Consider the following 15814-nt stretch of genomic DNA (forward strand, 5'->3'; position numbering starts at 1 on the left):
ATCCGAGTCTCCTACAATACTGCTTTACTAATGACCAAACAGAATTAGGACGGAGCTTCACAAAGCTTACAATTTTGAATTTCTCCTGAGGGTTAAGGGATGGTGCCCGCTCTCTCTGGGCCGGGGTGGGTATGTATGGTTGATTCCAGCCTGTAGGGCTCTGATTTGGAGAACTGCTAGCTGTAGAGAGATGGTTAAAAAAAAACATTAACCTGATCCATATGGACTGTATGCCCTAATTAAACTACAGCAAACACATTTTTTTATTGCATCCACATGAATATGTTTTGATGATTTATTCTTACCTGAGCTGTGAATACGTATGGCGTCCTACATGAAAAGCAAACAGAAAAAAAATTAAGAAATTACAGAATTGCTCATCAATCTTTTCACTCTAAGGCACACTGCAAGACAGAAGCACATTTTGCACATTTTATACTAGTGCTGTCAAATGATTAATCATGATTAATCATTTGAAAAAAAAAGTTTTTGTTTGCATAATGTACAAATGTATCTCACAATAGTGAGTACACCCCTCATATTTCGGCAATCATTTTAGTATATCTTTTCAAGGGACAATACTATAGAAATGCAACTTGGATATATTTTAGAGTAGTCAATGTGAAACTTGTATAGCAGTATTCAACATGGCACCTCATGGCAAAGAACTCTCTGAGGATTTGAGAATTAGAATTGTTGCTCTCCCCAAAGATGGCCTAGGCTATAAGAAGTCCGGTAATAGCCTGGAACTGAGTTACAGTACAGTGGCCACTGTCATACAGAGGCTTTCCAAGACGGGTTTCACTCAGAACAGGCCTCGCAAGGGTCGATCGAAGAAGTTGAGTCCTTGTGCTGTACTTCAGGTGCAGAAGCTGGCTAAAAAAAACAGACGCATGAGTGCAGTCAGCATTGCTTTAGAGGTTGCAGAAGTGGAAGTTCAGCTTGTCAGTGCTCAGACCATACGCCACACACTGCAACAAGACGGTTTGCATGGCCATCGTCCCAGAAGGAAGCCTCTTCTGAAGCTGGCTCACAAAAAAGCCTGCAAACAGTTTGCTGAAGACAACCTGGCCATGAGCATGAATTACTGGAACCATGTCCAGTGGTCTGATGAGTCTAAGGTAAACTCGTTTGGCTCAGATGGTGTCCAGCATGTGTGGCAATGCCCTGGTGAGGAGTACCAAGAAAATTTTGCCTTGCCTACAGTCAAGCATGGTGGTGGTAGCATCATGGTCTAGGGCTGCATGAGTGCTGCTGGTACAGGGGAGCTGCGGTTCCTTGAGGGACACATGGATTCCAACATGTACTGTGACTTTCTGAAGCAGAAGATGATGCCCTCCCTTCAGAAACTGTTTTCCAACATAACCACCACAAACACACCGTCAAGATGACACTGCCTTGCTGATGAAGCTGAAGGTGAAGGTGATGGAGTGGCCAAGTATATCTCCAGACCTGAACTCTAATGAGCACATGTGGGGCATCCTCAAGCAGAAGGTGGAGAAGCACCATGTGTCTAACATCCAGCAGCTCCGTGATGGAGGAGTGGAAGAGGATGCCAGCAACAACCTGTACAGCTCTGGTGAACTCCATGAAGGATTAAGGCAGTGCTAGATAACAATGGTGTCCCTACAAAATATTGACACTTGGATACAGTTTTGACAAGTTCATTTGAACAATAATGGCTATATGTTGAGTTATTTTTAGAAGACAGTAAATTTGTACTTCTATACAAGCTGCACATTGACTACTCTAAAATATATGCAAGTTTCATTTGTGTGGTATTGTTCTTTGAGAAGATATACTAAAATTTGCGCTGAAATGTGAGGACTCACTTTTGTGAGATACTGTATGTGTGTTCTGTGTATATTTATTATGTATGTATACAGTGGTGTGAAAAAGTGTTGGCCCCTTTCCTGATTTTTTATTTTTTTGCATGTTTGTCACACTTTAATGTTTCAGATCATCAAACAAATTTAAATATTAATCCAAATATTAATCAAAGATAACACAAGTAATCCCCCCCCGTTAAAACATGACTGTGGTTCATCACACCTGAGTTCTTTAGCCACACCTGTTCGCAATCAAGAAATCACTTAAACAGGACCTGCCTGACAAAGTGAAGTAGACCAAAAGATCCTCAAAAGCTACACATCATGTTGAGATCCAAAGAAATTCAGGAACAAATGAGAAAGAAAGTAATTGAGATCTATCAGTCTGGAAAAGATTATAAAGCCATTTCTAAAGCTTTGGGACTCCAGCGAACCACAGTGAGAACCATTATCCACAAATGGAGAAAACATGAAACAGTGGTGAACCTTCCCAGGAGTGGCCGGCCGACCAAAATTACCCCAAGAGCACAGCGACGACTCATCCAAGAGGTCACAAAAGACCCCACAACAACATCTAAAGAACTGCAGGCCTCACTTGCCTCAGTTAAGGTCAGTGTTCATGACTCCACCATAAGAAAGAGACTGGGCAAAAATGGCCTGCATGGCAGAGTTCCAAGAAGAAAACCGCTGCTGAGCAAAAAGAGCATAAAGGCTCTTCTTAGTTTTGCCAGAAAACATCTTGATGATCCCCAAGACTTTTGGGAAAATACTATGTGTACTGATGAGACAAAAGTTGAACTTTTTGGAAGGTGTGTGTCCCATTACATCTGGTGTAAAAGTAACACAGCATTTCAGAAAAAGAACATCATAGCAACAGTAAAATATGGTGGTGGTAGTGTGATGGTCTGGGGCTGTTTTGCTGCTTCAGGACCTGGAAGACTTGCTGTGATAAATTAACCATGAATTCAGCTGTCTACCAAAAAATCCTGAAGGATGTCCGGCCATCTGTTCGTGACCTCAAGCTGAAGCGAACTTGGGTTCTGCAGCAGGACAATGATCCAAAACACACCAGCAAATCCACCTCTGAATGGCTGAAGAAAAATAAAATGAAGACGTTGGCGTGACCTAGTCAAAGTCCTGACCTGAATCATATTGAGATGCTGTGACATGACCTTAAAAAGGCGGTTCATGCTCGAAAACCCTCCAATGTGGCTGAATTACAACAATTCTGCCAAGATGAGTGGCCAAAATTCCTCCACAGCGCTGTAACGGACTCATTGCAAGTTATCACAAACGCTTGATTGCAGTTGTTGCTGCTAAGGGTGGCCCAACCAGTTATTAGGTTTAGGGGGCAAACACTTTTTCACACAGGGCCATGTGGGTTTGGATTTTGTTTTCCCTTCATAATAAAAAACTTCATTCAAAAACTGCATGTTATCTTTGATTAATATTTAAATTAGTTTGATGATCTGAAACATTAAAGTGTGACAAACATGCAAAAAAAATAAAAATCAGGAAGGGCGCCAACACTTTTTCACATCACTGTAAATACACATGCAGTATATATTTAGAAAATATTTATATTCATATAATTTATATTATAAAAAATATATTTAATACATTAACTATTTTTTTTCTAAAATATATACATGCATATGTGTGTATTTATATACACATAATAAATATACACATTACACACACATATATCATGTAAACAAAAACGTTTATTTTGGATGCAATTAATTGTTTTAAAGCACTATTTTATACAATTTTCTGTAGTCTTGCTTATGTTATGATGTGCACTGTACACAACTAATCACAAACTAGACCATTCTCTACTGTATTTACGATCCTGTAATTCCTATCTTAATGTTCCAGAGAGTTGATTCTTGACAACAAGCAACACCAAGAAAGGGCTTGTGGTCATACACGCACAGAACAGAAGCATGAGGAGAAAGTTTAAGAGTTTGCTTAGACACAAACCACTTTGATGGTTTGACTGATCGGTTTCTTTTTAGATCCCACTTCCCATTGTCTCACACTCTTTCCTCTCACAGTGTCATAGGATGTTGCTCATAGCTGCTGTCTTGCTGATCAAGATTGAAACACTTAAAAAATGAGTCCACTAAATTTCAAACAAGTTTAAAATTTAGAGCAACGTAACGTAATTTATTGAAGTGCTGTGAGGGGCACATACAGTGACTTTTGTATGGTCTATAGTGCACTGTAAAAAAAAGATTGTGATTTTAACAGTAAAAGACTTATACAGTAAAAACCTTTAAATTGGTTAATGGTAAGCTCCCCGACTATAAACCGTGAAAAACTGTATTTGACATTACATGTAATTTTACGACAGTACACATTGTGTCTACTGGACCTACAAAAACTGCACAAAATAGGGAAATGTAAAGGTTCCAAAACTATATTTAAAAAAAATTAAGTTTATTTAAACTTGTTTGCTGCTTTTGAATTAAAGGTTTCTCTTTTTACCTAATTTTCATTTTTAATGCATGCAAATAATAAATGCATCTACAAAATGTAAACATGTTCATGTTTTATATTAGTTATTTCTATTATCACATTTTAGTGATAGGATTTTAAAATAAAAATATATATATATATTTTAAAATAAAAACGAAAAATTGTACAACCATCCCGATCTCAGACTTAGTGGAACAGTTCAAATAAAGGCTCATCGTTTACCCCCATGTCATTCTCAATCTGTATGCATTTTAAGGAACATCAGAACCCACTGACGTTTAGCACACGGAAACACTGAGACATTTTTAAAACTTCCTTCTTCTGTGGAACACAAAATTAGATACATACAAGGGTGACTAAATAATGCTTGGGTGAACTGTCCCTTGTAAATTTGAAAGAGTAACAAGCTTTGAATTGAAGAGTAGGCTTTATTGCAACATGGAAAAAACTAATAATTAAGCACAGCAGCTTATAGACTGGCTCAGCCCCTCCACACCAAATGCAGGCTGCATCCACACACGTGCAAACTGCTGTCCTCTCAGGCAGTGAAGAAAAGTATCTATATGTAAAGCCACTACCTTACACCTGGGCAGCGAGGCAACAAGACAGCTGCACTCTGTTTTAAGCACAGCCTCACTGAAGAGAACAATACCTACTCTTCTCTTCAGACCAATCTGCTGAGGGCACCAGGAGCTCGGAGACGTGTCGAGCTACTCCCCGGCGTGGTACAACAACATGGCAGTGAAGAGAAAAAGGAACAAGGGGAATGACAGAGAGAGGAGAACGGCAAATCTGACAGTTTATAAAATGTATTTTATGAAGCTTGTGGAGATCAGATAGACTACAAGTAAGTAAGATTTGAAAGAATTCTCTTCTGCTCCCCAAGCCTGCATTTATTTGATCCAAAATACAGCAAAAGCAGTAATAATGTGAAACATGTTTACTATTTAAAATAACTGTTTTCTATTCGAATATGAAATGTAATTTATTTCTGTGATCAAAGCTGTATTTTCAGCATCATTTCTCCAGTCTTCAGTGTCACATGATGCTTCAGAAATCATAATAATATACTGATTTACTGCTCAACAAACATTTATTATTAATATTATTATTATCAATATTTAAAACAGTTTTTTTTCAGGATTCTTTGATGAACAGAGAGACCCAAGATCAGCATTTACATACCATTCAGCTTTCAACATAATAATGAATATTTTTGAGCAGCAAGTCAGAATAAGAATGATTTCTGAAGCATCATGTGACACTGAAGAGTGGAGTAATGATGCTGGAAATACAGCTTTGATCACAGGAATAAATTACATTTCATATTCGAATAGAAAACAGTTATTTTAAATAGTGACAATATTCTAAATTTGTACTGCTTTTGCTGTATTTTGGATCAAATAAATGAAGGCTTGGTGAACAGAAGGGAATTCTTGAAAAAAAACAAAAAAATCTGACTTCAAAAACGTTTGACTGGCAGTGTAAGTGGAGATCAAGAAAGGATAGGATAGAGAATGTCAAGACTAAATGTCTTCATGACTGAAATAAGCGAGAGGAGCAGGGGATTGTTAGGTGGAGTTTACCTGGATCTGGCTGCAGTCGACAGCCACTGTGGTGCAGACGTTGGGAGTGGAGGTGGAGCGCAGTCTCTGCGTCAGAGCCGCTCCAGACGGGGGGTAAGCGCTGGTGAAATTGAAGACGTGAGGGTTTGAATGTCTGTGCACACAGCTAATGGAAACATGTGACAAATGAACACATCTCAGACTACAGCATATAAACTGACAATTTTATGTAAAAAAAGACTTGCTGTATCTAGAGACTAGATTTGGGGGTGGTGGGGGGACTTGTATAATAATCTGAAACTGCATTTCTTGCCCATTTTGTGATGATTTTATATACAGAAAGCGATCAAAGATTCCCAGCGTCCCAATCTGCATACTATCAACCCTTTCTGCCCTAAATAGTATTGAAAATTACTAATATCACATAGATAATTTCTGGAGCAGTCAGTTCAAGATCAGAGCGAATCTATCAGTAATTTAATTTCTGCATTTTTGCCAAAACTCTCGTTATAATCAATGACACAGTTTACACTGCACTCTTAAAAATAAAGGCTCCAAAGGGTGTTTGCAGTCATGCCATTGAGACATTTTTGGTTCCCCAAAGAACCTTTCAGTGAACAGTTCCTAAAAGAACCAGTTTGAAGAACATTTTAAAAATCTAAACAACCTTTTTCGACTATAAAGAAACTTTTCTGCATTTGACAGGTTCCATGGATGTTCAAGGTTCTTCAGAGAACCATTGATGCCAATAAAGAACCTTTATATTTAAGAGTGTGCTCAATGAGTCTCGTATCTACGTCATGTTTTCACTGTGTTAGTTATGATGATACTATTGGTGTGAGATTGCAGAAATCTTGTCAGCAGACATGGGTTTCTATGGGAGTGGGGCTACAGTGCAGCATAAGTATATAAGTTCTCAAGAGAGTTCCACATGCAGTGCTTGTTTCATATGCAAAGATGTTAGCAATGGGCGTTTCCATTGAAGTCACAAATCAGACTTGTAACAGAGCGTTCAAATCAGGCTAAATTCAGGTTAGAGAGAGCTCAGGTCCCTTCTTCAAAGTAAGTCTATTGTACATTTTTCCGTTTTAATTTTCCTATCCATCAGACAAAAACATCAATCTGGTTGCCTGTGGAAGTAATAGGACATCTCTCAAACAAGTATTATTAAACAAAGTATTATGGATGTATGCAACCGAGCAAACAATGTGTTTGTAAATCCAGAAGAGTGTTTTTGGTCCATTACACATTTACAGAAAGCAGCTGATACCTGCTAGGGATCCTCGTCAGGGATTCCCTCATTCTCCGAGAGGTAAGTGCAGGTAGAGATGGAGTCCCACCTTCACCAGGAGTCGGAAACAATCTGTCAAATGCATAGCAGTCAGCCTTTCACATCAAGCATGCATTCTGGAATAATCCTGCTCACTTCGTTTTTTCCCACCATATGAAATATTCAAGCTTGAAACACTACCTGAATGTGAAGTATTTTTGTTAGTCCACAGTCAGTGAACCACCAACCAACTACACTTACTGAGAGCAGGCTGCACATTATGAGTCCGTCAGTCTATTTAATGGTTTATTCATCCGTTACTATGATGAAAAATCTGAATTATTAACACTGGGCCTTTTGCAGCGAATACTAATGTGACAATTTGCAGTTGATCTGATCTGATCATTTGTGACCCTGGACCACAAAACCAGTCATAAGGGTCAATTTTTTGAAATTGAGATTTATACATCATCTGAAAGCTGAATAAATAAGCTTTTCCATTGATGTATGGTTTGTTTTGGACAGGACGAGATACAACTATTTGAAAATCTGGAATCTGAGGGTGCAAAAAAATCTAAATATTGAGAAAATCACCTTTAAAGTTGTTCAAATGAAGTTCTTAGCAATGCATATTACTCATCAAATATGAAGTTTTGATATATTTACGGAAGAAAATTTACAAAATATCTTCATGGAACATGATCTTTACTTAATATCCTAATTATTTTTGGCATAAAAGAAAAATTGATAATTTTGACCCATGCCATGTATTGTTGGCTATTGCTACAAATATACCCCAGAGACTTCAGACTGGTTTTGTGCTCCAGGGTCACATATTATGTAAATAATTAGAATTAGTTTTTTTGATTGTGCAAACCCTATTTTTAAGTTGTCAGATATATTCAGTGACTATAAGAAACACTCACAGAAGTTGTCTGATGTTGGTCCAGTCGACACACATTGTGGGCACTTTTGTGCTGCAGTGCTCGTGGAACTTGTAGCCACATGTTTGGCAACGGAAACCATTTAACAGGAACTTCTGGCATATGTCGCAGAAAGCCAATTTCAGAAATGTTTTTCTAACCTGAAAATTAAATAAATACCAGATTCAGGACTCTTTTGATGTTAACTGTGAAAAGAAATGTTCAAGATAGCAGCACTTACAAAATTGTGTGTAGTTAAGGGAACATGGTCCAAAACCTCCACTAGAAGTTCCTCCCCAATGAGTGAGGAAGAGTCTGTGTTCCAGTCCATACGAGACTTCTTGCTGCAAACATAAACGTAAGTTAGCTCAGGACATCAAGCAAAAACTGTGTGAGCAGCACTCTGTACTCGCCCACTGAGTGCTTGTTTCTGCCCCACTCTGAAGGCCAATATATACGGTATTACATCAGTGCTAAGGTATGTACACTGGGAGAAAAAGCTGAGAAAACTTCAGCAGATTTTTGAGTCTTCTCAACTTATTTTTTAGCAGATTTTTGAGTTCTCAACTTTTTGTTGTATAAACTGAATACAACAAGTTGAGAAAACTCAAAAATCTGCGGAAGCTGGTTGCCTTAAGTTTTCTCAGCTTTTTTTTTTTTTACAGTGTATATATGCAGTGAGAGTGATGCAAATTACATCATCAGCACATTCCGTACCATTTAATACAATTGCAATGTAAAGTAGATCTTGTTAAGTTAATTGGAATCAATATCATGTTAATATCGTATTGGACATATCTTCGGTCAACCTCTAATTCTTCATTGATTGTTAAAAGTCAATGTGATTCTGATGCTGCATTTAGTGAGAGCCAGCAAATGTGTGTGACAGCGTTTGTTTTCTCCAGTAAATACTAGGGGTGTAACAATACATGATTCGGTTTTCTGATCTCACGATGCAATACTCTAATGCTTTAAACTTATAGCCATAATAAAGATGTTGTAGTTGTGTTATAATAATAAAACATGATATAAGTGTTAAAAATGCTAAATTGGTATTACATCAGTGGTACACTTGATCCTGATCCCCAGTGCACAGGGCAATGGAGACAGCAGCATGACACAGAGTCCTATCTGCTTAAATGGGGAAATCCTGTAATCCCAAAAACTGCTTGCCACACTCAGTTAAATAACATATCTCAAATCTGCAACAGAATGTGACATAAACAGTCCTATACATTTTATTAGATTTTTTTCTTATTCTCAAATAGTTTTCCATTGATGTATGGTTTGGTAGGATAGGACAATATTTGGCTGAGATACAACTATTTGAAAATCTGGAAGTTAAAGTTGTTCAAATGAAGTTCTTAGCAATGCATATTACTCGTCAAAAATAAAGTTTTGATATATTTATGGTAAGAAACTTGGAACATGGAAAAAGGAACATGATCTTTACTTAATATCCAAATGATTTTTGGCATAAAAGAAAAATGGATCATTTTGACCCATACAATGTATTGTTGGCTATTGCTACAAATATACCTGTGCTACTTATTTTTTGTGCTCCAGGGTCACATATATGTGTGCATCTTAGTATTTCTGAAGTCTTTGTTTTGCATGCACTGAAGAAAGATCTGTGCTCTGTTCGTACGGATGATTTTGCATGTTTTCTGTGTGATCCGACCTTCTCTGTCCCGGATGGAGACTGAAGACAGCGCAGCACTCCGGCTGGAGCCCTCGAACCTTCAGCGCTTTGATCAGACAGCTGTGGAGCGTCATGCCTGGCCGCACATTCACCTTCAGGACGAGCGTGCACATCATTTCAAAGAGCAACAACACACCAGACAATCAATGGTTTAAACCACATTTCATTTTCACTTCCTTTAGACAATAATATTTGCGAGATTCTTCTGTAAAGCAAACTTGACTGCCTGCTATAATGAGCTCTTCCAAAGAAAGAAGTGGTCGGCAGTCTACAACATTCATTCCAACAAACTCTGAATATTACTTATGTTTGTTTGAGACAGATTACAGTTGAAAGGAAATTATTACTATGTCTTAAAACGTCATGACTGTAATAACCACAGTTTTGACTGGCAACTCTTTAGTTAAAGGACCAACTCTCACTAGTTGCTTATTAGCATGCATAGTAGCTGTTTATCAGTACTTTCAAGCAGGGGTGCACATAAGTGGTACGTAGATGCGCATACGCCACCAAATAAAGAAAATGCGCTGTGTAAATAAGTTCATTTGCGTACCGACATGGTTGACAGCTGTTAATGCACAATTACCATTTTAGATGCACAAACTGTACTTTATAAGATTTCTATTCGACCTGAAAGCATACATCTAGGCTTTCCGCTGACCTTTCATTCACTGACGCTGTTCAGTCGGCAGCACATAAACTAACTTGCCGGCAACCCACCAAAATAAAAGCTTGCTGATTTTAAGTTTGAAAATGATGAAAATTCATATTTGAATTTTTTTTTTTTCCATATTTATCATTTTATTTTTAACTTTACTATAAAATAATAGCATTTTTACTTAATACTCACCTTATTGTCACACTTTATTATTTTGTTTATTATTTTATAAAAAAAAAAAAACTAAAATAAAGTGGAATAAAATTATTATCACTATTATTAATTTATTTTTATAGTTATATTGAATGGGTCACACTATGTGCAGTGTGAGGACCAAACCAAATCTTATGAGAAAACTTTTAAAGCTTATAAAGCACATATTAATACCTTATTCTGCATGATATAGCTCCTAATAAACTTGAATTGAATTATCATATTTTAGATCCCTTAATCCCATTCACTAAAAAAAAAAGATTTTATGATACTGTTGCGATACAGTTAATTGTACTGTAATATTTAAACAATTAATTTTAATTTAACACCATTGTATTACATTTCTTGTTCAAACACAGTTGCATTGTGGTGAACTGACTTGAAACAGTTATGCTTTGGTTCAACTAAATGTTTTCAGGTTCAAAAGGTCAAAATAGCATTTGGTGCTTGTTCAGTTTACTTAAATCAAGTTAACCTAACACAATCATTTTCAACCACATTACTTAATCCTTTTGAGTTAAGATACATAAATGATTTTAGTTGTGTTGAAGTATCATTATATAATCAGGATTTCCACTTCCCATCATGCTTTGCACGGGGCTGGACAGGGAGAGTAAATGTTCAAATAAAATGTTATTTTATGCATCTTTTCTCAAGATGATACAATTGGGATACATATTAATGTTTAATGCTCTTTTATGTTTGTATTTAAAAGAGTTTCTGGTATGCTAGTGTTTTTGGGGGTTACATCATGGTGAAGTGTAGCACATGTGCTTGGGTTGAGGACCTGCTAACAAGAATTAAAGTTGTTTTAATAATAATAATAATAAACTAGTTGGGGCATGCCATGGATGTACCAACCATCTTCTGGCTAACTCCTAACAATAAGAGAACAATAAGGACAGTTTATTGTGGACTTTAGGATGAACTTGATTGATTCAAGTTATCTGGACATGGTTGTTTACTTAATTCAGTTTAGTTCATCATACATTATGTATTTGAGTAGAGATAACATGTTTCTGTTATGTCGAACCACCTTACTGACTATTAATAAGCAGCCAATTAGCAGTTTATTGAGGCAAAAGTTATAGTTAATAGTGAGAACTGGTATACAAACTAAAGTGAGCTTTTGACCGTACTCTTCTGTGTAGTATTTTTCATTTGCACTACTCAATGTTTAGTACACAGCACCAGTAAGCAGTGGTCTGCTTAGCTTTTCTAAGATTTGTGAAATTTGACTGCAGTTCTTTCTGCTTCTCTACATGAAGTGCAGTCTGGCTCGCTCACCACGGTCCGCTGCTGGTTGGGCAGGAAGACTCGGATGGTGCTGCTGGTTCTGGACTCGTCTGAGGAGCGGCGCACTCCTCGGATCACAGGAGACACACATGAGCTCACGAACACAGACTCCTTCATTCCCAGACCGTTGGTGACGGATCGCCACGCTCCCTGAAGCTGATCCATTATAATAGCCTCTAGCACTCACGTCTGGAAAAACCACAAACAAAGAGGACGGCAGCCTGTACCATGATGCTGGCTGAACAAACTCAGGGTTAGCTTTGAGTTGACAAAACCAAACCAATTCAATCAGGTACTATGACACTGACCATCAGCTTTCTCTGTAAGCTCAAGCTATGATCCTGAGCTTATGGACAAACGTGACATTAGTAGCAGACAATATGGATATACGGATATGTATCCCATAAAAGACCGAGAAACAACGACTCGCTTGAGATTCACCTCTCTCTCCTGATTATGAGATGATGACCGATGATGATGAAGATGTTTGACTGAAAATGCATCTATACAGCAAGAAGACGAGTTATCCATGAGAAAAGGCAACTAAAAGAAAACATCTTGCTATGTAGTGCAAGTGAAAGTTGTGACCGTAGTTTATAGAGTTGATAATATACGTAGGTATACAGAGACTTGTAAATGTAACCTTAAATCTTTTTTCATTTTTGAGTCACTTTTTAAAGCTTTATATTTATTTATAATTTATTTTTTAAAAGCTAATTTTTTAGATTCCACAGGACTAGCCTATTATTTGCGTAATATACTGGGAGAGTGTAAACTGGCTTCATGGTACAGGCCCAAGGATGTTATTCGTAACTATAATACGATAAATCATCTTCAGCATGGCATGACAATACTACTACTAACATTACTCAACTGTTCGAACTGTGTGTAAAAGGCACCAAATAAAAGCATTAGATCTTACACTTCTACATTTGATCAAGTCAATAGTCTGTTAAGCAGCTTTAAAGAACTGGTCCATAAATAACAGTATAACAAGTATGATTAATGCTACGAGGTTGCAAACAATCTTAAAAACCAAGTATTAGTTTTTGGATGATAAAATCGTATTAGTGTCAGTATTTTGAATCTGTGTATTAGGTCTATACCTGATGCTGTTTCTAAACTTAATCAAACAACCACAAAAAGAGAGAATCACTTTTGCAGTTTTTCAGTGCAATTTTAATTAATACAATGAAGACTATGCTGTTTATTTGTTTTTACTACAGCTTCTGTAACATCTCTTAGAAATATCTGAAGTACATTTATTACTACTTATTAATTTTAGTGCTGATTAATCGCATCCAAAATAAGTTTTTGTTTACATATGTGTGTGTACTGTGTGTATTTATTATGTGTACATAAATACATGCACATGCATGTACATATTTCAGAAAAATATGTTGTTTATATATTAAATATATTTATATACATATTTAAATATAATATAAATTATATGAAATATATACATGTACATATTTTCTAAATATATGCTGTATGTGTGTATATTTATTTATATATAGTTAATTATTTACACACACACACATATATATATATATTACATATATCATGTAAACAAGATGTTTATTTTGGATGTGATTAATCGCTTGACAGCACTACTAATGCTATATTTGTTCTTATTTTATTACTGAATCCCTTTAATCATGTTAGCACGTTATATTAGCAGGCTTTGCTGTGCAAAAGAGAAGTGTGAAATTTAGAAAGAGAGCGAGAGAGAGCTGGGTCAAAAACAACCAAATGTATTTAATGAAAGACCATTTTGTTTTCACCCAATTGGGGAATTAACATCCCTTATTCCATTAAAATATCTTACCTGTGCTGTGGGGTTTTACACAACTGTAACCCGTATTGACAGCTTCTCTCAACTATAGAAACTTTCTTGAATTTGGCTAATTGTGTCATAATAATGAAACACACACACACACACAGGCAGTTAATGTAATCCGGAAAACTTAACCTTAGCTGTCAAAATCCAATCGTGAGTTTAGCTGAAGCACGTGTTGCATTGAACAGTAACGGTATTGTTTCTGTCATCAGAGTCTGCTCGCTTAATAAACCGCTCTTCGACTGTATAACGCTTCTGTTTGAAGATCAAAACACACTCAATCCGTCGGTAATGTCACGGGAAAGGGTGTAAACTTCATGGAAAATAACTAAAACTCAAATAACTATCTTTACTATCAGGGAAATCATTTCTTATTGTTATAAACGTATAAAGAGATTGTTTACACTGTTGAGCAGCTAACGTTACTTATTACCTCTGCGGCCCTTATTTCTTTCCTACATTTAAACCTATCAAATCAAGCAGCAAACTCTACAAACACTTCACAAGACAGTTATAATTTTATAATCACCAGACGAAAAACAGAGAAGCATTACAAACACAAAACTCATAACGCATTTCAAGAAGCGATAAGCGCTCACCAGAGAAAGTTTGAAGATTTCAGCTCCGCCATAACCTGAAGAAACGACCGTGACGTCACACTCGCACACACACACACACACACACACAGGGAGAGAGAGAGGGAGAGAGAGAGAGACTCACACACACACACACACACACAGAGAGAGAGAGAGAGAGAGAGAGAGAGAGAGACTCACACACACACACACACACAGAGAGAGAGAGACTCACACACACACAGAGAGAGAGAGAGAGAGAGAGAGACTCACACACACACACACAGAGAGAGAGAGAGAGAGAGAGAGACTCACACACACACACACAGAGAGCGAGAGAGAGACTCCCACACACACAGAGAGAGAGAGAGACTCCCCCCCCCCCACACACACACACAGAGAGAGAGACTCCCACACACACACACACACACAGAGAGAGAGAGAGAGAGAGAGAGACTCACACACACACAGAGAGAGAGAGAGAGAGAGACTCCCACACACACAGAGAGAGAGAGAGACTCCCACACACACACACACACACACACACACACACACACAGAGAGAGAGAGAGACTCCCACTCACACACACACACAGAGAGAGAGAGACTCTCTCACACACACACACACATGTTGGTTTCTGTGGTTTATTGGGACTCTCCATAGGCGTAATGGTTTTTATTCTGAACAAACTGTGTGTGCTATTGCCCTACACCAACCCTACACCTAAACTTAGCCCTCACAGGAGACTTTGTGCATTTTTAGATCTTCAAACAAACACCATTTAGTATGTTTTTTAAGCCTTTTGAATTACGGGGACATAGGCAGTGTCCTCATAAACCACCTTCATATTGTAATACCTCTGTCATACCCATGTCATTATACACATTTGTGTCCTCATAAACCACATAAACATGCACAGCATAAATGGCTGCCCACTGCTCCGGGTGTGTGTGCACGGTGTGTGTGTGTTCACTGCTGTGTGTGTGTGTGCACGGTGTGTGTGTGTTCACTGCTCCGGGTGTGTGTTCACGGTGTGTGTGTGTTCACTGCTGTGTGTGTGCACTTTGGATGGGTTAAATGCAGAGCACGAATATGGGTCACCATACTTGGCAGTAAGTCACTTCACTTCACTAGTTTCCCTGTAGGGGTTGCTCTATGAATTCGTTAACTGAGACGTAGAGATTAGGAGAAGGAAAAAACTACTTATCAGCTGGTACGCACGAGTATGTTCATGGGTTTCAAAAGGATTTCATATTGATGTCGATCGAGAAGTTATTTCTACAAACTCTGACAGTTTTTTTTATTGCCTGATTCCACCCTGTGACATGATCAACTGTGAGCTTTTGTGAGCTATGGCGAGCCAGACCCTGTGATTCTGTGAACGGCCTGCTGCCGATGTTCAACTTGGACCAGTCTGCATCGTGGGATTCTTTTCAATTACAGCTAAGCTGTTACTTCA

At 37.7% G+C, this 15814-nt stretch overlaps 1 protein-coding gene across 6 annotated transcripts in view; it reads right to left on the reverse strand.

The window, feature by feature from the left end:
* The window catches only part of raf1a (Raf-1 proto-oncogene, serine/threonine kinase a), a 29358-nt gene extending 14654 nt beyond the window's left edge, over positions 1 to 14704 (reverse strand). The window contains exons 1-10 of one of the 6 annotated variants that reach the window (XM_079401190.1): positions 14380 to 14573; positions 11929 to 12126; positions 9750 to 9862; positions 8310 to 8412; positions 8072 to 8229; positions 7146 to 7238; positions 5897 to 6041; positions 4967 to 5020; positions 306 to 330; positions 71 to 180 (exon numbers count right to left, since the gene is read on the reverse strand). In XM_079401190.1, the coding sequence (XP_079257316.1) occupies positions 71 to 180; positions 306 to 330; positions 4967 to 5020; positions 5897 to 6041; positions 7146 to 7238; positions 8072 to 8229; positions 8310 to 8412; positions 9750 to 9862; positions 11929 to 12102 (975 nt within the window). In that variant the 5' untranslated portion in view covers positions 12103 to 12126; positions 14380 to 14573. Of the gene's footprint in view, positions 1 to 70; positions 181 to 305; positions 331 to 4966; positions 5021 to 5896; positions 6042 to 7145; positions 7239 to 8071; positions 8230 to 8309; positions 8413 to 9749; positions 9863 to 11928; positions 12127 to 12378; positions 12495 to 14379 lie in introns of those variants that run through there. The other 5 variants (XM_079401192.1, XM_079401191.1, XM_079401193.1 and 2 more) reach the window with 5 other exon arrangements.
* Positions 14705 to 15814: the final 1110 nt, after the last annotated feature.

This window comes from Barbus barbus, assembly GCF_936440315.1.
Source record: "Barbus barbus genome assembly, chromosome: 40".
Lineage (NCBI taxonomy): Eukaryota > Metazoa > Chordata > Actinopteri > Cypriniformes > Cyprinidae > Barbus > Barbus barbus.